The sequence below is a fragment of the Nelumbo lutea genome, chromosome 1 (assembly GCF_056320005.1).
Source record: "Nelumbo lutea isolate HS-2025 chromosome 1, American lotus-T2T, whole genome shotgun sequence".
NCBI classification, from domain to species: Eukaryota; Viridiplantae; Streptophyta; class Magnoliopsida; order Proteales; family Nelumbonaceae; genus Nelumbo; species Nelumbo lutea.
In genome coordinates, this window is record NC_142684.1 from 140678426 (window position 1) to 140703036 (window position 24611).

Here is a 24611-nt window from a genome sequence, read left to right on the forward strand (position 1 = left end):
AGTATTCAATCTGAAACTGTGCATGCTATCCTTAGAGTATAGGCTCTTAAAGTAGGAGAGGAAGACCTCAGTTATTTTTTCAGAATTTTCCACTTCTCTTTGGTTCACTCTTATTTTTGAAATGAAGTTTTTCCTTCTTCTCCCCGAGGCATACACATGGAAAAATCTAGAGTTATTATCTCCTTCTTTCAGCCACCTCACTCTAGATCTCTGCCTCCAGTAAACTTCCTCCTTTCGGACTAACTTTTTCCAAGATTTCCTCAGCTCAACTCTTCTTCTTCTGCCTGGGTCGTCTAAAGTGCCTTTTTGCTCTTTTACATCTAATTCATCCAATTCCATGAGCATCTTCCTTTTGTCTTCTTCACCAGCTTTAAACTGTTCTTTTCCCCAAGATTTCAACTTCCTCTTCAGAAATTTCAATTTCTGTGGCAGTGTGAATCCAGCCCATCCCTCTACTTCACACTCCCACCAGCCAGCTACCATCTCCTAGTCTAAAAATGGGTCCACCATTTTTCTAGTCTAAAAGGAGGCTTTCCTCTTGAAATTAGATCTGTGTTCAACTTAATGGGCTAGTGGTCTGAAATGCAATGATGACAGAGGTCTTGGGTTAGAGTGGGAAATCTTTCCACCCAATCTTGAGATAAAAGGAACCTGTCTAGTCTGCAGCTAATTGTGTTTTCCTACATAGTTGACCAAGTAAATTGACCATTCTTGAGAGGGATGTCACATAAATTGTGTCTGGAGATGAAGAAAGAAAAATTTTTCATACTTCTTGTTGAAGCTCTACCATTGGAATGTTCTTCACTGAATCTTATTACATTGAAGTCTCCTGCTACACAACTTATAAGCTAAATTTCAATTTAGACCAATTAAGATCTTTTAGTTCACTACCATCAGTAAAACAAGAACTATGCAAATTGAAAGTCTATGAGGTTTAAAGATGTTTTGGAACATTAAAATGGCTCTATTCAGAAATAAAAGTGGTGGAAATTTCAAGATTACAATGAAGAACCACTTTTTTAAACATGAATCATTTTTAGATTATGGGCCTGTCCTCTTTTTAGGATAGTAGGTGGGAATACATCCTTGTGGTGGCCAGGGTTTGTGAAAATATATTCTTGGTTACATCAGTTATCTGCACATTTAGTTCAATGAAATTTTCTAAATTTTAAGATTTTCTCTTATTTTTTCAAATGACCAAAACCAGTGGAAAAATAAATATCTAAAACCTTGAAAATAACACCTACCACATCAGATGAATCACAATATAGCTTAGTTACAGAATCACCACGACCAAGCTCCTCAGCTATCCCATATGAAATATATACACGTGGACCTACATCTGGTTTTGAGAATTCCTTTGGTAGCTTGACAGCAAGGTTCAGAAGACCAGTGTCAGGATTTGTATATTCCTGAAATGGTAGAGCATGGATAAATTCAGCATTATGAGCAGGAAACTGTTCTTGAAACAACTTGGGAGAAGGCCAATCCTTCAATTTTAGCATCTCAGGCCACAAATTAGCATGTGTCCGTCCCTCCAAATATCCTTTAAAGAACTGCTGGATCCCAATTTCTACCTGTCAAGTAGAACAAAAGCAGAATGTAATTTACTTCAAACAGATAAAAGCAGTGTCAAGCACACCATAAACAGGATAGAGAAAACAACATACCCCTATATTAACCATTTTTTATCAGTAACAAATCAAGAAATGGTTTTATTATTATCACTATTTGTCATGCATTTTGTTTGATATATTGAATATATAATATGAGAGAATAGAAATGTGCCCAAACTTTTTCCAGACAATTTTTATAAATTTTATAATTATATGTATTGAATAAAATTTTTTATTATCTAATTATAACATCATGGGTTGGCCCATTTGGTTTGCATGTTTAAACTTGTTACCCACCACCCCAACGAAAAAAGTAGATTCATTTCTAGTCGATTTTAAAATTTGTATTCCATTTTCATCATTAATAAGCATAAGTTCTGTTTATTACAATGAATATATGATATTAGTGACATGCCTAAAATTTTATAATTTTTTTTGTATTTCTATTTATTTTAAAAATATTACTATTTCACTATAACAACACGGATCATCTGCCCATTTGACCTAGATGGTCGAACCATTGACCCACCTCCTGAACAAGAAAACAGTTTTGCTTGCTAGTCAATGTTAAATTTTCCATTTCTATCATTAATAAATATACTTCTTATTCATCATGCTTATTTTTTGTTTAATAAGATGAATAGATAATATTAGAGTGTTCCAATTTTTTCTATAAATTTTTCATATTTTTAATTTTTGTATCTATCTATTATTAATTATGACATCATGGATTGGCTGATTTGTGATTTGACTAAGATGGTTGAATTGCTGACCTACTAGCCAAATGGAAGAATGGCCTCATTTTTTGGTTGAATTTAATAGTTTTTATACTATTAAAATTATGTAGTATAGCCATGTAGATTTAATTAGTGAAACTTTTATACAAAATCAGTGGATTTGATGAATTAAAATTGATGAAGACAATGATAGTTTCAATGTTTTTATCAAAACCTATGCAACAAATAGACCTTCATAGGCCGTGCTTCAGGCTCAACCTTGCACTATTTCGGGCTTGAGCTTTAGGCCAGACCCATTCAAATTTTGGCAAAAGCTAATCCAAAGCACAGCTGATGAACAGATCTAATAACTAAGACATGTCCGGATTTAGTACGAATGCAAGTGTGAAAAACTGGTTGTGTGACACAAATTTTGGGTGGGGAATGCCCCTCTTAAGGACTTGTTTCCTTCTTTGTATGCCCTTTCTGAATTAAAAAATGAGCCAGTTTCTACCTTCATTGCCCCCTCATCTTCCTCTTCTGGGTTTGGGTGGAATTTGAGTTTGAGAAGGGTTGTGAGAGATACAGACTTGGATAGTATCCCGAGCCTCCTTGGTATCCTTGATAATGTTTTCTTGGAACCTACTAAGTTGGATTCTAGAATCTGGGCCCCCACTCCCACTGGCTCATTTTCTTGTGCCTCTTTTTTCAAAATCTTAAGTCAGCCCCCTAGTCCTGTTGCCCCTCCCTTCCCAATTAATGAGGTTTGGTGCAGACCAATTCCCCCTAGAGTTGGTAGTTTTTGCTAGGACACTTTTCTGGAAAGAATCAATACTGGTGATATGCTCCAAAAGAAGAGATCCAAGACATGTTTATCCCCTCACAGGTGTGTTCTCTATAAGGCGGATGGGGAGACTGGTTTCACCTATTGGTGACTTGCCAGTTTACTAAGTCCATTTGGGTGTGGGCATTATCCCTCTTTGGGTGTAGGTGGAATCCTCCACCAAATTGCAAAGCCTTTTTTCCCCTTCTTCAGGTGCCGAATGAAAAGGGGAAGGACCATGTGGAGATGTTAGAGGGCTGCAGTATACCGGGCTCTGTGGGAGGAAAGAAATACCAGGATCTTCTTTGAAGTAGAGAGAGGCAATGAAAAACTGAAAGAACTGATCCATATAAGGGTAGTACAGTGGCTGAAATCTTCAAAGCTATTTACAGACTTCACAGTGGATTACTTGTTGAGGAAGTGGGGTGAGATTGCTAGCTGCACCCAGATCAAAACAGTGTTGAGTGTGTCTTGGACCCCCCACCGGCGGGTTTTTTTAAAACTAAACTTTAATGGGAGTAGTTGGGTGAATCCTAGACAATCAGGGACTGGAGGTGTGTTTAGGGATGAGAATGGGTTTATTTCAGCCATGTTCTCAGGCCCAATTGGAGTGAATGACTCTCTCAAGGCTGAGATCTTTGTAGTTTTGGAAGGAATCCAAAGAGATAAGGAGATGAATATAAGAAAACTCATCATTGAAGGGAACTTGAAGGTGGTGGTAGGGTGACTGAATAAAGAAAATAGCAGGTTATGGATGGACAGTAATGAGAGAAGGAAATTTAGGTGGCTGGTTCAAGAGATGGAAGTTTAGATCAGCTGGGTGAAAAGATCAGCTAACTCTTTTGCTGATGGGTTAGCTAACCAAGGAGTCGAGAAGGAGTCAATGTTTTGGACACAAGTGTATTTTTTTCTTTTTTCTATTCTTGGGAGTTCAAGCTCCAGTTGGAAGATAAAAAAGTTTATCTTCCTCCATGTAATACCTTTGTGATTAATTAATGAAATGTTGTTATTGATCAAAAAAACATAACATTGATGTTCCTTGTGCATGGACCCATGTGAGATGTAGGCCCCATGTGTATGGAACACTGATTTGTTCCCTCGTGATTGGTCACACAGTAGATTTACACACTTGTGTTTGTAATAGATCTTGTGGCAACAAAGACAAGTAATTGAAGAATCGTGTACTGGTGCATTTATTGCCCTTCAACTTAAAGACTAGCTTCAAATCTTCTTGTTTGTATTTTGCATCAATGTTTCTAATTTGTAGTTGAAGCAAATAGTCGAATTGATAGACCTATCACCCATACAAATTTAATCAAAGTATGTTATCAATCTAATCATTGCAAAAAATAACATTGGCTTGGTTAACAACCAAATGACCTTATTGGTTGAACTATTGACCTATTTGACCAGACCAGGACATAGGTACGACATTAATTCCCTTCTTTGTATTTTTAGCCATTTTCATCATTAATAACAAAAGATCTCAATTTTCACACATATTTTTGTCTAATATAAATTTTTATTGTTATTATGTAATTTATGAATCTCATGTTTATTTGTTAGATTAAGAGGGAAAAATTCCAATTGAGTGTGAGAGGTGGAATTCTTAAAGGAAATGGAGAGGAGAAGGTCAATTGGGTTCAGGTGGTTAAGAGGTATGTAGGAGTTGAGCAAGAGAAGATGAAGTCAAAGCCTAAGGTGTTGAAAAGTTTCGATGAGGACAGTTGCAAAGATTTTTCCCATTTCCTTGGTTCCTAAGGTCGAAGATGAAATGCATGCAAGAGAAAGGTGTAGCAAATCCAATGAGGTGATTCTGGGGCAAGAGTCAAGTTCTCTTAGTCCTGATCCGGGTGTTCCTTACAATCGGTCCTCTTCATACAGTTGTGGTGTAGCCAATGGGAAGACTGTTGATGGCACAAATGGGGAGGAAGCCAGGTGCAAGTTAGGCCTATGCCTAGGTATGATGGTTGCTAAAGATTTGAATCAAAACGATTGTGTTGGCCTTGGTATCAGAGTGGAGACCATTCCTGAGGTATGTCTAGTTCAGTATCTTCAGAATGGGATAGGGGACTCTTCTCTGGGGGAGCTTGAGGTGAAGCTTTCGGTGTACAGTTTTCTAAAGTGGTTATGGGAAGGATTGGCATCAATATTGGTAGGAGGGCGGAGGTTGAAGAGAACATCTGTGCTAAAGAAGCAGAACAGAGTAGGGAGTTATGAGATTCGAGGCTTCAAGCAGATCACATCTGGTTCATATGACAAAGGTATTCTCACCCCTTAAAGGTCTGGTTGGGTTGGGTCCTACTAATAGATTTAAAAGAATCTACAAAAGAAAATTCTCAAAAGCGGTGGATAAGTTGAAGTTGCGATCTGGGGGGCAGAGCTTGGTGGACTAGCAGTTGTTGAGTTGCAAGTTGTCTAGTAAGTCAGCGGCTATACATGTTCAAGAGAACGAAGTGGTGGACTCAGGTTCGGCCAAGGACAATGGGGGTGGCAAGGAAGTTGAAGGATGAACAATGAAGATAGGAGAAGATGATTCGACAATGTCTGTTAATGCTAACATGGTGGAGGAAAGGGTTGATTTGGAAAAAAATGGTTGACAAGGAGGTCCAGTGGCAAGATGTTGGGTTTGTTCTTCTTGGGTGAGGAGGAGTTCACTAGGAAGGCCTTTCTGGCTTGGGAGAATAAAAAAAATAATGAACACTTATTGATAATGATAGCATTAATGGGATTTAGAAAAATCCTATCACCTGGTTAATTGGGAAGTCCTCCTAAAAATACTAGAAAGACTAGGATTTGGAGTTAGATGGAGGTCATGGATTAAAGGATGCTTAACTTCAACTCACTACTCAATCCTAATCAATGATACAGCAAAGGACTTCTTCCCGGCTAGGAGAGGAATTAGGCAAGGTGACCCCCTATCCCCTTTCTTGTTTACCCTAGTGGCAGAAATGTTAAGCAGAATGGTGGCAAAAGCTAATGATCATGGCTTTTTTAGAGGTTGGAGGGTAGGTAGAAATCAGGTGATTGTTACCCATCTCCAATTTGTAGATGATACCATCTTTTTCTGTGAAGGTAACAATGAAGCAGTGGAAAATCTGAGGGTGCTGCTGAATAATTTTGTGGAAGTGACAGGGCTGAGGATAAATTGGACCAGAAGTGGAATTGTAGGGGTCAACTTGGAAGAAGGAGATCTAATAAGACTTGTTGAGATCTTGGGGTGCAAGACCAGAAGCTGGCCTATCAGTTACCTATGTCTACCTTTAGGAGGAAACCCTAGGTCAATTGGGTTTTGGAAACCAGTTTTAGAAAGGTTTGATAGGAAGTTAGCCCTGTGGAAAAGGAATTATATTTCTTTGGGTGGAAGAATAACCTTGATTAGAGCCACAATAGAAAACCTCCCCACCTATTTCCTTTCAACTATTAGAATCCCTTCTAGGGTAGCAAGGTGCTTAGAGAAGTATATGAGAGATTTCCTTTGGGATCCAGGAGAGGAAAGGAAGGACCATTTGATCAAGTGGGAGCAGGTTAGCGAACCTAAGGAACAAGGGGTTTAGGAATTGGGAACATCCTATTAAGGAACACAGCTCTACTAGGTAAATGGCTTTGGAGGTTTCCCTTTGAGAGCGACAGACTATGGCAGAAAATGATTGAGAGCATCCATGGGGTGAACGGAAATGGCTGGGATGCAAATATCTCCCCTCACTATTCTTTGGCTTCTCCTTGAAAAGCAATACATGAAATCTACCCTAATTTCCTTAATTCCATCCGGTTCGATGTGGGACATGGTAATAAAATTCTATTTTGGGAAGATCTTTGGGTAGGAGAAACCCCACTTAAAAATCAATTTCCTGGTCTCTTTGTGCTATCTAACCTCAAGGGGGAAACTATATCCATGTTAGGAGCACATTGTCCAAATAGTGTGAACTGGAACTTGGGCCTCAAAAGGGGACTAAGGGAAAACGAGTGTGAGTCTTTAATCCTATTGTTGGATCTTCTAGGGAAAATCCACTTTGACCCTTTGCTAGAAGATTCTAGAATCTGGGTAGGCTCTCCAGACAGTCTCTTTTCCTGTTCTTCCTTCTTCAAAGTACTTGCTTCCCCCAACCCCCTAGATGGGGATTTCCTGTGAAAGAAATTTGGTGCAAGCCAATTCCCCCAAAGATTCAAGCCTTCTGCTGGGAAATATTCCTTGGTAAGGTAAACGCTTGTGATATCCTACAGAGAAGAAGGCCATACATTTGCCTTTCTCCTCATGTGTGCTCTTTGTGTAAGGAAAGTGGTGAGACCCTATCCCATTTAATGATATCTTGTTCCATTGTGCTCCAAATTTGGGAATTCTTTTGTACTCTCTTTGGTTGTAGGTGGGTTCCCCCTGAAGATGTGGCAGGACTCTTCAACCGTGACTTCTTGAGACAACGAAAGAAAAGAGGGATGGTAATGTGGAAAGAAACAAAGGCAGCAATTTGCGGGGTAATATGGGAAGAAAGGAATAATAGGATTTTCTCAAAAAAAAGCAGAACAATAGAGGAAGTCATTGATAGCATCAAGGTGAAAGTAGCTCATTGGGTAAAACCCATGGATAGCTTTCAAGTCTTCTCAATCACAGACATTCTAAGAACCTGGCCTGAAATAGCATAGTCATCGAGAGTAAGAGATAAAGTAAGGCTGGAGTTGAAACCACTAGAAGGCAATAAAGTGAAACTAAATTTTGATGAGAGCTCCTTTGGAAATCCAGGCGTTTCAGGAGGAGTATTCAGAAATTCTGAAAGGAAGATATTGGGTCTGTTCTCAGGACTATTGGCACCGGAAACTCACTGAAGGCTGAACTTTTGGCATTACTACAAGGGTTAAAGTTAGCCGAGAAGTTAAGATACAGACATATTGAGGTGGAAGGGGACTCAAAAGCAGTAATTTCCTGGGCAACAAACAGTAGGCATACCCTGTGGACATTTAAACAAGTTATTAGGGAAGTGGAAAATATTGCAAAGGAGGTTGAGGATGAATTTAAATGGGTCCGAAGAAGTGCAAATGGGCTAGCTGATGCTTTAGCAAAACAAGAAGCATTGAGACAGCAACTATTTTGGGCTGCACTGTAATGAGGGATAGAATAGAGTGATTAAAGGGATCAACAGTCCCATCACCAAGTTGTATAAACTGTTTACAATCTGAAATTTAATAAAATACATGTTTACTGATCAAAAAAATAATGATAGCATCAATGTTGAAGCTAGAGGATGTTGAGTAAGCTTTTAAGCTTGGCAGTAGGTTGTTGATGGGAGGGAGGGAGTTTTTGTTTGTTCAAAGTGGAAGTTCTCTCGGGTGATATCTTATCACCTTCCTACTGTATTTTCTGTTTACTTTTAATTAAATTTATTTTACTATAAAAAAAAGGCTATTTAGAACAAGGCCATTTACTAACGTGGTTTTTGGGATAAGAGGGCGTGGTAAATACAAATTCCTTTTGTTGGTTTTAGGTTTTTAGCATCTGCTTTTCAGGCACATAATCATGCACCAAGAAAAGACTAAGTAGATTTGGTAAAACCTAGAAAGTACAAATTATCGTCATCCTCAAGCTGTCAGACACTGGAAGAAATAAAATCAAAAGAAACAAAAAAAATAAATAAATTATGATCAACAAAGTTACAATAAACAAAATTTTATCAAAAACAGTTACAATAAACAAAAAAAAAGGTTAAAACTATAATTTGAAATAGATGGCTGCCTTTGAAGATGAAAAGTACTAAAGCAACAATAACACTTTTTTCTTTTTCTTTTTGAAAAGATAAAATAATTGAAACAGTAAATTGATCAACATAACAATACTAACCTCACACCAATCCAAGCAATCTGTAGCCTTCAATGCCTTCACATCATTCCCAGATTTGGTACCACTCTTTTCAAGAAAAGTCTGGAACATCGCCGCTGGATCCCAGCTCAAATTTGGTGTATTCTGAAGCACATTACGAACTATTACTGGTTGGCCTTGAGCAAGATGCTTCTGAAAATGTTCAAGGTTTTCATGTTGAATGTCCTGTACAGTTGGACAGTACAAGTAGTTATCATAAGAACCTTCCCTGCTAGCTGCTTTTTGCAACTTCTCACCAATTCCCTCAACTTTATCATGTGGGCCAGTACATAAAGAACAATGGGAAGAAATATCTAAAGTATCCGGAAAATCATAACTACATGCTATTTCCTCAGCACTTAATTCCAGTTCTTCAGTCCAGTTTCGTGGGAAAACACTTCTCAACTCTAGGAGTCCATCACCACAACCACCAAGCTCTTTAGGCGGGCAAGAAATACTGCCATCACCATTACATTTCCAGTCTGGTAATAGTAGAGAAGGAGCTGCCAGTTCACCAACTTTACTTTTTCGGGAAGAGCCTATCTGCCTCATTCCTGGGAGATGCTTGACAGAAGAAGCATAATTTTTCTTTTTACTAGAGCATGCAAGCATAACCATTCCAGTGCCTCCAGGTAGGTTGCCTTGGCGGATCTCTTGACAACAACTTAGGCAAAGGTCATATAAACAATTCGAGCAACTTCTATGAAAATCTACAATGGAAGTTCTGCAATTATCACTGTCCAAAAGGCCAACATGCATCAGACAGGGAAATGCCTAAAAGGTGAAACTTTGTCAATGAAAGTAAAACCTCCCTGTAGTATTGAACATACCAGCAAAGTTGTTCATCATAGCCACATTTTGCCTGCTGAATCTGGATTTCAGAAGCCATTTTTCCTGCAAAGAAAAAGAAATGTCAATACAAAAAAAAAAAAAAGAAAAAGAATAAATTTTATAGTGCAAGGTGCAAAATAGAATTATCACCCACAACCTTTTAGCTTGGCCTCTAGTTCCAGTTCAATTCTCTGTTCAACATTGATTTGTTTCAGTACTGGAAGAAGTAGACAGATTAAATAATGGAAATGTAGGATTTTGTCAACTTTATTTTGACCTTTCACAAAATCCTGATAAGATGTCAAATATGAATTCATAGTCAGCATGAAATTCTTAAATTGGCAGAGAAAAATTAAATATAGAAAAGAAAAAAGGAAAACAAAGAAAGAAAGAAAAAAAAAATGGTGCAGCAAATACCTCAGGTCCACCATCCTTTAATTTATTATCCAAGCATATCTTGCAGTTGCAGGTGCTGCGGCAAACTGGGCAAGCCATCTTAACTTCTTTCTCTGGCATCTCAAAGTACCTAAATTTCGTTAAACTTTAAACGTGATTGGATCATGAAGAAAGCACATCAAATGAACATATATAGCACATTGATTAATAATTTCTAGTAATGTTGGACCATCCAACCATAATAAAAAAGAAAAGGCAATTCTTTAATCATCGCAGAACCACACTGCCTCAAGCTTAAATAATAAAATTAAATATGTAGCACTTGGCTATTGAAAACAGGACTTACAGAAATTGGATTACCTGTTTTTTATTTTTTAAGGAGATGCAAGGTAGGTCTGACCAGCAAAAAGAAAGGAAAAAATACTTTAAATAAAAGATTGTACTTTGAGGAAATAAGAAGAGAGCCCCCAATTTAAAAGCCCTTTAGTCCAAACTTCTACGGAACTTAGTGCAGACCCTTTGAAGCCTGGTATGTTGTGCCAATCCTCTTTGGTTCCTTCTTGCGATTCGGCTAATCCTCCTCTCTCTCCTGTTGTCTTGTCTGCCCAGCCTGCAGGTGTTTCCAGGTCCTGCCCAACAGCTGCTATTCCTAGCGACTCGGTGGGAGTAACAGAAGAGATAGGGGATGGTGAGGCTGTAGAAGGGTCTAAGGAGGAAGGGGAGCGAATTTGGAAATTAATAGTGATCCTTTTCCGAGCAGTTGGTAGAGGTGGAAATTCATTCCAAGTTGGGATCAAAAGAGGGGGCTGAATGAAGATAATCAGTTGGAATGTGAAGGGACTGAGGAGTTCAAGAAAAAGAAGTGTAATTAGGGAAGTCCTTAGGAAAGAGAAACCAACCATTGTCTTAATTCAAGAGTCAAAGCTGGCAGAGGTGGATAGAAGATGGGTGAGGAGTGTATGGTCAGCTAGAGGGTTAAGCTGGGCATTTACACAATCATGGGGAGCATCAGGAGGCAACATTACAATATGGAAGAATGAAGAGATGGACTGAACTGAAGAAACTAGTTGGCAATTTTACAGTAACAATCAAATTGAGAAGGAAAGAGGATGGTTTTGAGTGGGCCTTAACCAACGTCTATGGACCTAACTCATATAGGGAGAGGGATGATTTTTGGGAGGAGCTTGCAGCCATTAAGGGTCTTTGGAATGCACCATATTTGGGGGGTGATTTCAATGTCATAAGATTCCTAAATGAGACTACCAATCCAAACTATAGGGTAACCTCTAGCATGAGAAAGTTCAACCTATTTGTGGACTCATATGAACTGAGAGAGCTACCCATGTTGCAAGCAAACTTCACTTGGTCCAATTTCCAAGAAGAACCCCTATGTTGTAAATTAGATAGATTCTTATTCTCTTCAGATTTCGAATTTGCGTGGAGGGGACTGGAAGTAAGGGTTCTCCCTAGACCTACCTCAGATCATTGTCTAGTTAGGTTATCCCAAGAAAACTTAGGAGGGGGCCATGCCCTTTCCGGTTTGAGAACATGTGGTTGCTTCATCCTGATTTTATAAAAAAATGCTCAACTGTGGTGGGAAGAAGACCAAGTGGAATTCAGGTGGAAAGGGTACAATTTTTATAAAAAGCTACAGGCCCTAAAAGCTAGAATCAAAGCCCGGAATAAGGAGAGGAATTTGAAAGAGTGAAAGAAAGAAAAGAGGGGATTACCAATAGGATTCAAGAAATTGATGGAGGTAAGGCAGAGAGGAGATTGACAGTAGGAGAGAGGGAAGAGCGTTGGAAGCTGAAACAGGAGTTGCAGGAAAACATAAGGAAAGAGGAGATAAGTTGGAGACAAAAATCTAGGTGTAAGTGGCTCAAGGAGGGAGACGGGAATACCAAATTTTTTCATACCTTAGCAAATGGAAGGAAGAGGAAGAATTTTGTGGGGAGGCTGGAATGGAATGGGGAAGTGATTACGAGTGAGGAGGACATAGCAAGAGCTTTTGTGGACCATTTCAAATCCATTTATGACAGCCCAAGAAGAGAGAGAGAGAGAGAGAGAGAAGAAGAAGAAGAAGAAGAAATTCCTGACCTTGATTGGCTTCCAAGGAATAGAGTTTTGATGGATCAGCTAGAAAAGAATTTTGAGGTCCAAGAAGTAAAAGATGCTTTTTTTTATGAATTAAAAGATGCTATTTTTTTAATGGAAACATCTAAAGCCCCAGGCCCAGATGGTTTCACGATGGCCTTTTACCAAGATTGTTGGGATATTATAGGTGGTGATTTAATGGAGGTCTTCTTGGAATTATTTGAGAGAGGTGTAAGATAAATTCAAGTGCCAATGCTACTTTCATAGCTCATATTCCTAAAAGGTAAATGCAAACCACCCAAAGGATTTTAGGCCCATAAGCCTAATCGGTAGTATGTATAAGGTAATCTCAAAGGTCGTGGCAAAAAGAATAAAAAAGGTACTACCATCCTTGATTTCTCCGAACGAAAGGGGCATTTGTGTCAAGAAGGCAAATTATTAATCAGATCCTTATTGCCAACGAATGTGTGGGTTACAGAAAAAGACAATGAGAAAATGGCCTCATTTGCAAACTAGACTTGGAGAAGGCCTATGATTTGGTGGATTAGGGTTTTCTACTAGAAGTATTAAGAATTAGAAGATTTGGAAAGAGGTGGTGCATGTGGGTTAAGGGTTGTATCTCTTCATGCCACTACTCCATTCTAGTTAATGGGGTAGCCAAGGATTTCTTCTCGGAAAAGAGAGGTTTAAGACAAGGGGACCCTTTTCCCCTTTCCTTTTCACCCTGATAGTTGATGTGTTGAGTGTCCAGATTACTAGAGGCTAGAAATTTTCTTAGAGGGTGAAGAGTAGGGAGGGAGGAAATAGTTGTAACCCACCTTCAATTTGCTAATGATTTGATTCTTTTGTGAAAGAGATCTAGAGGAGTTGGAAAATTTAAAGGTCTTAGTAGAGAATTTTGAAAAGGTCTCCAACTTGAGAGTAAATTGGAATAAAAGTTGTGTAGTTGGAATTAATAGGCAAGAACCAGAGGTGGCATCTTTGGCTAGATCTCTAGGTTGTGAGGTAAGTGATAGACCTCTTAAGTATTTAGGCTTACCTTTGGGAGGAAACCCTAGGTCAAATAGCTTTTGGTACCCAGTTTTGGAAAGATTCTCAAAGAGACTAGCAAGTTGGAAAAGGAACTACATCTCTTTAGGGGGGTAGAATCACTCTAATTAAGTCAACACTAGCAAATTTGCCAGTGTATTTTTTGTCTACCTTCAAATTGCCTGTTAAGATTGCAAACCAAGTTGAAAAAATAATGAGAGATTTTTTGTGGGAACCTGGAGATACTAAAAAGGATCATAGGGTAAAATGGGAAGCGGTGTCTAGAAAGAAAGACAAAGGAGGTTTAGGGACTGGAAATATTAGAATAAGAAACACAGCTTTGTTAAGCAAATGGTTATGGAGGTTTCCTAAGGAGCAAGAGTTTTTATGGCATAAGGTGATAAGAAGTATTCATGGAATGGTAGCAAATGGATGGAACGCTGGACTCGACCCAAGGACTTCGTGCTTTTCCCCGTGAAAAGATATTGTTCATATCTTGTCTGTCTTTTCTCTCCTTTCATCAGGTATGATGCTTGCATAGGTAATAAGATTCTTTTTGGGAGGACTTATGGATTGGGAAATCTCCCCTTAAGGATAGATTCTCAAACCTATATTCCCTTTCTTTGAAAAGTTTCAATTTATCTCTTCTTTTCATGTTTATGAGGATTGGGATCTTGGACTAATGAGAGGTTTGAGGGACTCGGAAGTGGGTTTGGCAGATGATCTTTTTTCTCTTCTAAGCTTAATTTTTCTAGACAACTCTTCTCCTGACAGTAGAATTTGAACTAAAACTTCTACGGTAGTTTTTCTTGTTCTTCGTTTTTCAATGCTATGGTCCTTCCTTTTAACCCAGTTACCTCCTTTCCTGTTAAAGAAGTATGGAGCGCTCTCGTACCCCCAAAAGTAAGGGATTTTTGTTGGGAAGTGGTTCTCCAAAAAATCAATACCTTGGAAGTGCTTCAAAAAAAGAGGCCAAATTGGTGCTTGTCCCCTCATGTGTATAGCCTTTGCTTGAGGAATGGTGAGATAGTGAATCACCTATTAATTTCTTGTCCTTTTAGTGCTCTAATTTGGGATTGGTTCTCCCCTATCTTTGATTGTAGGTGGACTCCCCTCACAAGTGTAGCGGAATTATTTGACCCTAGCTTTTTCCGACAACCAAAGGAGAGAGGAAGGGTGATGTGGAGAACAACGAGGGCGGCTATCTTGTGGACAATGTGGGAAGAGAGAAACAATAGGATTTTTCCAAGGGAAAGAAAAATCAGCTCCTGAAGTTATTAAAGGGATCACCATCAAGGCAATACATTGGCTGAAAACTCCTGAAATTATTGAAGGGATCACCATCAAGGCAGTACATTGGCTGAAAACTCTTGGCTTGTTCAAGGATGTCTCTGTAGATGATTTGACTAGAGGCTGGAGTATTTTAGCAAGGTCTTTTCTTTTTTATGAATGATAATAAATTTATTAATTCAGAAGCAGATTTAGAGTGAATTCATACAACATCCCAGGGAGAGGCGCGAGCTGCAGCCCCTCCTTGAATCTTACAAGTAAACTAGGAAAGAAAAGCAAGAATCACAACTGAGCCCAAAAAAATTCTTCCCTATTTACCCCTTGCTTAGATAACACATCTGACAAAGTATTTCCTGATCTCCCCACCCACTGTACAGTGACCAGCATATTCCTTGTCAACCAACTAAATTTCTTCATTTCATTCTTGTAACGCCACGTAGCCTCTTCAGGATTTTTCAACCAACCCACCACCACTTTGGAATCCCCCTCGATTGTTAGGTGTTGTACCCCCAGCTGGTTTGCAAATTGCACCCCTTGTACAGCAGCTAAAGTATTTTAGCAAGGTCTTCTACTTCATCACCTACCATACAAGCAGTTTGGTCCCCTCCTTTGCAGTGTAATGTCAAATTGAACCTTTAATGGCAGCTCTCTTGGGAACCCTAGACCTTCTAGAATAGAGGGTGTGTTTAGAGATGCGAAAGGAAAAATCCTAGCTATATATTCTGGTCCAATAGGTTTGGTGGACTCACTTAGAGCTGAAGTGTTGGCTCTCCTCTAGGGACTAAGATTGGCCAAGCAATTGAGCTTTCAATAGTTAGAAGTGGAGGGAGATTCAAAATTAGTAGTAGGTTGGCTGCAATCAAATAGTTTGGGAACATGGTCCCTTAGACAACCTGTAAGGGAATTATTGAGCCTCACAAGAGAGATTGGTGCACAAGTTTATTGGTCTAGGAGGTCAGCAAATGCTTTAGCTAACAACCTAGCAAAGCAAGGGGTGAATCAGGAGGTTTTGTTTTGGGCAGTGTTGTAAGTTATTTTTTTGTTCAGGGGTCACCTTTCACTTTAGAAGGTGACAGTTGTTCTTCTGGTTTTATCTAATGAAAATTACTGTTTCCTATCAAAAAAAAAAGTAAGAAGAAGAGAATCAAAGCCAAAGCCACCGGGGCATTGTGTCTCGGTGACAAAACTGCTTGTTTATTTCACAATGGTTGATAGAATGGTGTGAAGAATCATTCCTGCCTCTCTTCCTCTCTCCCTCCCCATTAAGTAAGAAGCATAAAGAATGAAAAGTCAAATAGAACTTAACCAATCAAAGAACTCCCTTAGAACAACAGGATAACTCAGTGTCTACAAACTTAAAACATAATTCTAGAATATCTAACACACATAATATGAACAGAATATAAATATCCTCCAAGGCACTAGTTGCAACTAAAATAGGAAAATTAAGAAATTAACCAAAATCAATTTAGATCTTTTTATCAATTAACCTAAACTCAAATTATCTTGATCTAAAAATCTTAGAAGTTACTAAAAAGTAACAACTGATTAGGCACCTTAACTCCACAATTTTTTTTCTTTCTTTACCTTAGGTTAATTTGGTTTTTATATGTTGCCCATAGTTCATCAACCTGAGCTTATATACAGGGAGACTTTGCTTCACCACTCTGCTTGTTTAGTCTCTAATTATTATGAAAAGAAATGCATTACTTTTGGATAAGATAGAGATGGAGTTCAAAAGCACCCGGAGCTTGACATCAAACATGCTTTGGAGTTAAAAATCATTATGTCCAATTTGAAAGAAGGGTCATGCCATGCTTAACGAGGCCATATCATGAGTTGGTAAGAAGATTTACCACTCCCTAATGCACTCCATGCAAAAAGATTCTTTACGGCAATTCGAGCACTGAATATAGCTGCCAGCATTACTTCTTCCGCACCGATGACAATCCTTCCCACCTTTCCTCAAATTCACCACATTTCGCCCATAGGGAACAATCTAAAGCATAAAATCAATGCAAATGAAGAGAAATCAAATAACGAAACCTTTTGCAATAAAGAAAGAGTGACACAATAGTTAATCAAATAAACCTGCAAAGCCCCAATTGGATGTGGCTCAATGTTCTTTGACCGGAAGCACCTTTGCATAAAAGAACTAGAATCAACCCCCAATTTCCCTTCAAACGATAACACGGCATTGCCAAAATCCCTGACTGGTGCAGGGGAAATTGCCATTACACCATTAGGCAAGTCCCTCATTAACTCCCACTCGCCATTGTTTTCCAAACTACGCTTCTTTCTCTCCATTTGCCTCTGCAAGAAAATTCTTATCAATTCCAACTGCAAGTCACCGTTTTGCAACTTAATCTTCTTGAAACCTTTATTCAATGCCTCTGACACTCCACCTGCCCGCTTTTTCGTCAACAGCTTCGCCAATTTCTCTGCCCTTTTCTTTCGGAGCTCAATATTCCCAAAATCGAACTCTTTCTTTCTGGTTACAAAAACTGCACCTTTTCTCTTGCGCCAGGGTTTCCTCTTGAGCTTCAAGGAGTCTGGAACCTTTTGCTTGAACTGCCGACGACGGGCTTGGAGATAGTGAAGCTCACAGAATTTCTTGTTCTCCATAACTCGCCTCTCACACCTCCATTCCTTACCATCGCTCCTTGTACAACGTAGATAATCTGGTAATTCCCCGTCTTCCTTCATCGACTGTTGCCTGATGAACTGCCGACGACGGGCTTGAAGATAGTGAAACTCGCACAATTTCTTGTTCTCCATGACTCGTCTGAAACACCTCCAGTCCTTACCATCGCTCCTGGTACAACGGAGATAGTCTGGCAATTGTTCGCCTTCCTTCATCGATCGTTTCCTAATGAACTTCCGACGACGGGCTTGGAAGCATTTAAGTTCGCACAATTTCTTGTCCTCAAAGACTCGTCTGGCACACCTCGATTCCTTCTTATCTTCGCTCCTAGTGCAACTGAGATAATCTGGCAATTCCTTGCCCTTCTTTACAGAATGTCGCTTGAACTGCCGACGACGGGCTTGGAGATAGTGGCGTTCACACAGTTTCTTGTTGTCCATGACTCGCTTAACACACCTCCATTGCCGACCATCGCTTCTGGTACAGCGGAGGTAGTCAGGCAAAGCTTCGTCCCCTTCCTCCATGGAATATCGCCGGAAAACCGCTTCAAGCGGCCAATAAACCGCTCGGGAAACCGCGTAGTTTGTCAAGGAAACGGCAAAACTGGAATACAAGACTGCTCTTTTTCAGGCGGAAAGGACAGGAAAGAAGGGGTTATTGGCTTATTTATTGAAAAAAGAGAGACCTTGTAGAGATATAAAGAGTAGGGTGCTTTCAGCGTTTCTAGGAGAGCGAGAGAGTCCATTTCGAGAGAGAAACAGCGAATCCGTTTCCTTCTATCCATGATTTGCTCCCGTGTCTCCTCTCCTCACTCGGCTCGCTCGGATGGATTATTGGATTTGATTACAACCCCCAACCCAAAGGCCCAAACTGCCGCAGATTTCATTTCAGTAATTACACCCCAAGTGTTTCTCCCTTCTCCCATGCAATTATTAATGTACCCTTTATTCCATAAATACCCCTCTACATACAGCTCTCTTGGTCTCTGACTCTCTGCTCTGCACACGTCCATACTCATACTTCATACTCCCTACTCCATACAATACAGGAGCTAACAAGCCATGCATGGCAGTAAGTAGATTAATTACTTATATGAGTAATGTTGATCAGTAGTGGTTCTGCTTCTATCCTCCATTTCTATAGAGCTAGCTTTAATTTTTCAGTAATGATTTTCAGAGCTTATATGAGTAATGTTGATCAGTAGTGGTTCTGCTTCTATCCTCCATTTCTATAGAGCTAGCTTTAATTTTTCAGTAATGATTTTCAGAGCTTCCTTTAATTATGATTTCTTTTCTCCTTTCTCCTTTCTCTTTGCATGGTTTATTAGCATTTCTGATCATGAAGTCTGTCTCATGTTCTTCATGCAATCATGCTGGAAGTGGTAGTCATGTAGCAGGATTAATTATGTTGGCTACAAACATACACAGTATGGGCAAGGATGATTATGATTCACAGAGAATTAATGTTGTTATATGTAAGAATTGGACTGTTTACAGTGGGATTCCAAATATTAATAATCTGGGGGCAGGCAGGCGAGCTTCTTTAATTTCTTGAGATTTTTGCACATCAAAAACTGTCCATTAATCTTGTATGCTTTCTGATGTTCTCTCTCAACTGCAAAATTCTTCTCCTTCTGACTGCTCTTACAATAACAGTTAAAAACACCATATACTGTGGACTCTATCAGATTGTTTGGAGTAAAGGGTTTGAAGCTCAAAGCCAATTCTGAATCTCTGGTACAACACTGTGGACTCTATCAGATTGTCGGAACCATTTGATGATTCTACAATATATATTAAAGTGAAGCCTTCTTATTGTACAATTGGCACAACATATAATGTGCTACATGAATTTCGAAATGAAGAGGAGCAGTCCTCAGCCCTTGTTTGCCATGCATTGATGAGGAAAAACTGATGAGGCCCAAACCCAATTTTCCATAAATTAGGCCCACCAAATATATAAACATGGATATGGTGTAGATGGTATAGGAGATTGTTATGATCATCTATAGATCAAATGGAGTAGTCTTCTCTATTAAAATATTCTGTAATATATATAATATTTAATTTGTGTTTCTTTGATCATTATCAGTACAAATTACATGACCTGCTGTGAGATTTCTTTGGATCCACAGGGTGATGATCTTTGCATATGCTTCATGCAAGTCTACTACTAAACATATTTCTATACATGAATTTTATCAATTGAGTTGCCTTCTTTCTCTTTCTATTTCAAGTTATTTCTACTATATATATATCACTATGTGCTTGTTGACCAATCACCCATCCAGGAATCCCAACTGAAGAGTATACATGCTTGATAGGATCTCATTATTTCGACTTGAATTTTGATCCATCCCATCATTTCAATTTGGTTAAGAAATAGAGGAGCTGATTTCATAGCCAGTAATACTCTTTACATAACCAGTATTAATATTTTGGCCCCCTTTTTTTTGTTTCTTCCCAGCGATGTTTGTTTCATAGCTAATCAGGAAGTACCGAATCAGTTTATGGATGTGAAAGCCTATAAAGGATTGGCCGGGATCGAGCCAAAAACCTCAGAACTTGCTCACTAAAGAGTGTGCCCCACTGCGCTGCACATACTGCTGCACTGCATATATATATATATATATATATATATTAATTTCTCAGATATGGACCCTGTACAAACTAGCTCGCATAGTGGCCAAAAGACAAACAGGTTTGATCTGATATTTTGTCTCTCCTTAATTTGCACATACAAGAACGTGAACTCTGAGTCATTTTTATTTCAGGAATGTGTTGGAGTACTGCGTTGGTCTAGCTCAACCAGCATAGCGTTTCTGAAACAACTATGTATAATGCAGATGTTAAAGAACATCATATGCAGGCGTTTTGTACTACTTAACAATTAGGTCAAGAGTTGTCCAGCCTATATATCTAGCTTTTACTCTTGACTGCATTTGTGATAAGCTTGCATGGGTAATAAGCAGGTTTCATATATATAAAAGAATACATATATCCTATGGAAAATAAATCACATATTGAGTTGATATTTTAGGGACCATTAATAAAAAAAAAAAAAAAAAGAGGGAAAGTTAGGTCTGTATCCAACCAATCCCTCTAAAAACCCCATATAGTTAGGATCTAACATTGGGTAATGACTTTTTTCTTTATGGAGATGATATTTTGGCATTGGTGATTATAATTAATATTTTCTTAAATATAAAAGGCAAATAAAAGAAATTAATATTGACTTCTGTTGCCACCATAATGACAGCACTTTATTGTGACCACCAAATGAAACATGAACAGACCAGCCATCAAGTCAAAAAAAGCAAATTAATAAGTATTTATGAATTTAAAACAAATTAAAGGGAATGGTGTCTTTATTCTGTTTATGATAATCACAAGAAAATGCAGTTTGAGGCATCTCCCCACACTCTGCTTGCTCCACATAAGGAGTCCTTTATATCAACTCCAAAATAAGCTATCAACCATTGAAGAATGTTTAGGAGATCCTTCGGAACAGTGTTTTATTGTATTTTTTATATACTAAGACCATGAAAACTATCCCATACCCTCCCCACCAGTGAAAATTTTGGCTGTCCAAGTTCAGATAGCCTGGGCTATGAATCAACAGGGCTCTCCCAATATGACACGTCAGTTCACATAGATGATAGATCTGGTGTAACAGCGAGGCACCGGATGCATACATGGCTAGCTGGGTGAATTAAGAGCCCAATTGGGAGGGCTGAAACTTTGATTGAGCTGCTTTGGAGAAGCCACTAAAAAAGCTGGAGTAGAATGTCCCATTTCTGGCTGAAAATAGCTTTTTTTTTTTTCTGGGGTGGGGGTGGGGGGGTCTGTGGTTTTCACCAATCATAGCTTATAAGCTGTCCAAGTGGGCCCCATCTCATAAAGCCAGAAGTTGCTATTAACACATCATGCAGGGAAGCCCTCATCCCCACCTTGGTTGTCAGACAAAATAGATGAAGTCCACCATTAAAGAAGATGTCGATATAATTGATATGCCTTACGGTACTCAGTACTCACCATCCTTCTAGTCTCAACTAGCCAGAATTATCTATAGCTCGCAATAGATAAGCCTTGCATCAGTGCTTACATGATATCCTATACCCACATTACTGCTTAATTACATGGCCCTATGCAATCAATTTTTTACATATTTCCAGTTTACAAGAAGTTATTAAGGCTGTGTTTCGATACTTAATTGTTTTGTTGTTTGGTTTTACTTGGAAATAAATCTGAATTAATGCTTCAAAAATATATGGGTGTCATAGACTTCATATAAGAAGATCAACCCTCTTTTCAGAAAATGACTCGATGAAAAATAATCAGAATAAGTATCATTTTCTTGCAACTACCACTGATCACTTTTTGAAACCATGCATGACCCTTTTATATGCAACCAAATATAGGAAAAACACCTTTATGAAAATCAATTATTTCCTTCATTTCACATGCTGCCAAGTATCATGTTTGATTTGAAAGAAAAGGTAGGAAAAAGAAGAGAAATTTATCTTTCTGAGGATGCGGAGATCAGTTTCATAAAAGAGACTCTAGTGGATGGTTTCTTCGAGGAGAAGTTCAAAGAATGCACAGGAATCCTATATATACGTTGTTGAGTTTAATGATGTTTCATATGATGAACCAAGAGCCTGCTTGGATGTCATATATGTAAAATGAAATGGATGGCTTCATGGTGGTTCTTGTACAGTAATTTTAAAGAGGAAGCTCATCGCAGGAAATGAAACCACAACTGGTTGATATGAAGATAGATGCTCATCACTTCTTGCATGCTGCCTGTAGGAGAGTTGAAACTTTCCTCATCGCAGGAACACCCCCCCTCTTCAAAAGGCCTTATCTTTAGCTAGCTTGACATGAGTGGTATGATTTCATTTCAAACCTTCCCCAAAATCTTGAGCTAGCGCCATGTAGGAGAGTTGAAACTTTGAATGAACTGCTTGAACTGAACCACTTGGAAGAAGCAACTAAGTGAAACTTGGGACACCTTTGGGAGGGCTGATCTGAAGATTCAATTGAGCAGGTTCAACTGCTTTGAAGTTCTCAGGATTAATTATTCAAAGAGGCTGAGGCAGATGGCCTTTCAAATGACTGACTGACAGCAGATTTGGGCTCTCCATATTTAGGCTATCCATGCAAGTCCCACCTCAGAAAGCCAAAAGCTGATTAGCTTCAGCCCTCCCAAATGGGTTTGGGCCTTATAGATTTTTCACTAAACATTGTTTATAAGCTGCCTGAGTGAGGCCCATCTCGCAAAGCCAAAAGCTGCCACTTTAGAGCCTTTTTGGGAAGGCTGAAGCTTTGATTGAGTTGTTTTGACTGAATCACATTAAATAAGTTAGTAAATAGTTAGTCTAACAAGGCCATGCTTGGGAGTGCTTAAGTTAAAAATAAGTGTTTATTGGGATAAGCACTTATTTGCATTTGGCATCCAATTTTTTCAAGATTTATATTGGACGTTTGATATTCTTTTTCTCTAATAAGCATTTGTGACTATTTTGTCCTTAATTTTCTTTCAAATTTTCAAAATATACCCTTTAAAAGCACTTTTATTAAATCATTTTTATAAAAACACTTTTATGAAAGAAATTTTATGAAAATACTTTTACGAAAGCACTTTTATAAAAATGCTTTTATGACGGCACTTTTAGAAAAGCACTTTTAAGAAAATACTTTTATGAAAGCACTTTTAAGAAAGTACTCTAATGAAAGCACTTTTGTGAAAGTACTTTTATGAAAGCACTTTTACAAAAGTACTTTTATAAGGTGCTTTCATAAAAATACTTTCGTAAAAGTGCTTTCATAAAATTGCTTTTGTAAAAGTACTTTTATAAAAATGCTTTCATAAAAAGTACTATCTTAAAAGTGTTTTCGTAAAAATACTTTTATAAAATGCTTTTCTAAAAGTGCATTTTATAAAAATGCTTTCATAAAAGAACTTTCATAAAATTCTTCTAGGGATAATTTTATAAGTGGTATTTTAAAGCTCAACTAGAGATCATTTTGGAAGAAAAAATTTGAATAAATACTTATCGTATAAGCACTTAAAAAAAGCTGAAAATTTGGACTTAAAAAATAAGACTTTATTTTTAAAATAAATACTTGTTTTAGACTTATTTCTCAAATGCCAATAAATTTTTATGTCCCAAATAAATGCTTATTTTAAATAAGCACTTATTTTAAAGTACTCCCAAATAAGGCGCAACTCAATTAAAGTATATTTTGATTTTCCAGGTTTTTTTACCAAACATGACTTCTAGGTTTTCCAGGTAGATGTTACCTTGCAAAATCAAAAGCCACGAAAGCCCAACCAAAACTAGCACTTAGTATTTAGAGCCCTTCCAAACACAAGTAAATTTGAGCTTTTTGAATTTTTTTTAAAGAAAAAAAAAAAGAAAAACTTGAGCTTCTTACACATGACACTCGTCCACCATTAATTGACATTCTTTTGTCTTTTTTATCGAGGAAAATTATTCTTTTACCCCACATCGATGGCAACCTGTCAACCTGTTCATGCCCAATATAAGAACGTCGTCAACAGGTTTTTCCCCAAACACAAAGAGAAAGAGGCACAATAATTATAGAGGCATTTATGAGAAGACAACTGCTTGGTCTTTTCTCATCATCACACGTGATATAAGGCAAGCCTAAGGCCAACTTCGCCCTCTCATATGGGCCAAAGAAATTAACACCAGCGCTTAGGCTGGGCCAATCTCCAGGCAAATGGGGAAAAACATACGCATAGATACCTGCATGTGCACAGGTTGTTTAATCAACTTCCCTAAATTACGAAGAATCTTTCAAGTATCATTCTACCTTTTGTTAAGGGAAATTTCCTGATTGATTAGTATTCTGTAATTTGCTTCGAGTGACAATTTGGTCCTGAATTTTAAAATGTAATAATTCAATATTTGAACTTTCAAAATGTGACAATCTAGTATCTAAACTTTCAAAATGTGACAATTCAATATCTGTTATTAACCAGTCCATTAATCAACTATTAAATGACATTGGAAAAGTCAAAAATGCCTTAAGAATGCCATCTAATTAATTCTCTTTATCAACCATCCAAATATTGACAATAAAATGAACAGTCCCAAATTCTAGATTCCTCTAAACAGTTATCAACCTTTTGAATAGAAGAGGCTAGGATTTGGCAGTGTTCAGTTTTTTGCCAACGTTTGGATGGTTGATAAAGAGAATTATATGGCATTCGAAGGGCATTTTTGACTTTTCAAATGCTACTTAATGGCTGAATAACAGACTGGTTAATGGCAAGAACTGGATTGTCACATTTT

At 38.2% G+C, this 24611-nt stretch overlaps 1 protein-coding gene across 2 annotated transcripts in view; it reads right to left on the reverse strand.

Annotated features, from left to right (window-relative positions):
- Positions 1-18190, reverse strand: part of LOC148877968 (lysine-specific demethylase JMJ27-like) — a 35413-nt gene extending 17223 nt beyond the window's left edge. For both annotated transcript variants that reach the window (XM_088947377.1, XM_088947369.1), the window contains exons 1-7: positions 16735-18190; positions 16500-16642; positions 10252-10360; positions 9992-10124; positions 9834-9897; positions 8986-9739; positions 1248-1577 (exon numbers count right to left, since the gene is read on the reverse strand). In XM_088947377.1, coding sequence (XP_088803503.1) covers positions 1248-1577; positions 8986-9739; positions 9834-9897; positions 9992-10124; positions 10252-10360; positions 16500-16642; positions 16735-17811 — 2610 coding nt within the window. In that variant the 5' untranslated portion in view covers positions 17812-18190. The remainder of the gene's footprint in view (positions 1-1247; positions 1578-8985; positions 9740-9833; positions 9898-9991; positions 10125-10251; positions 10361-16499; positions 16643-16734) is intronic.
- Between the last annotated feature and the right edge of the window lie 6421 nt (positions 18191-24611).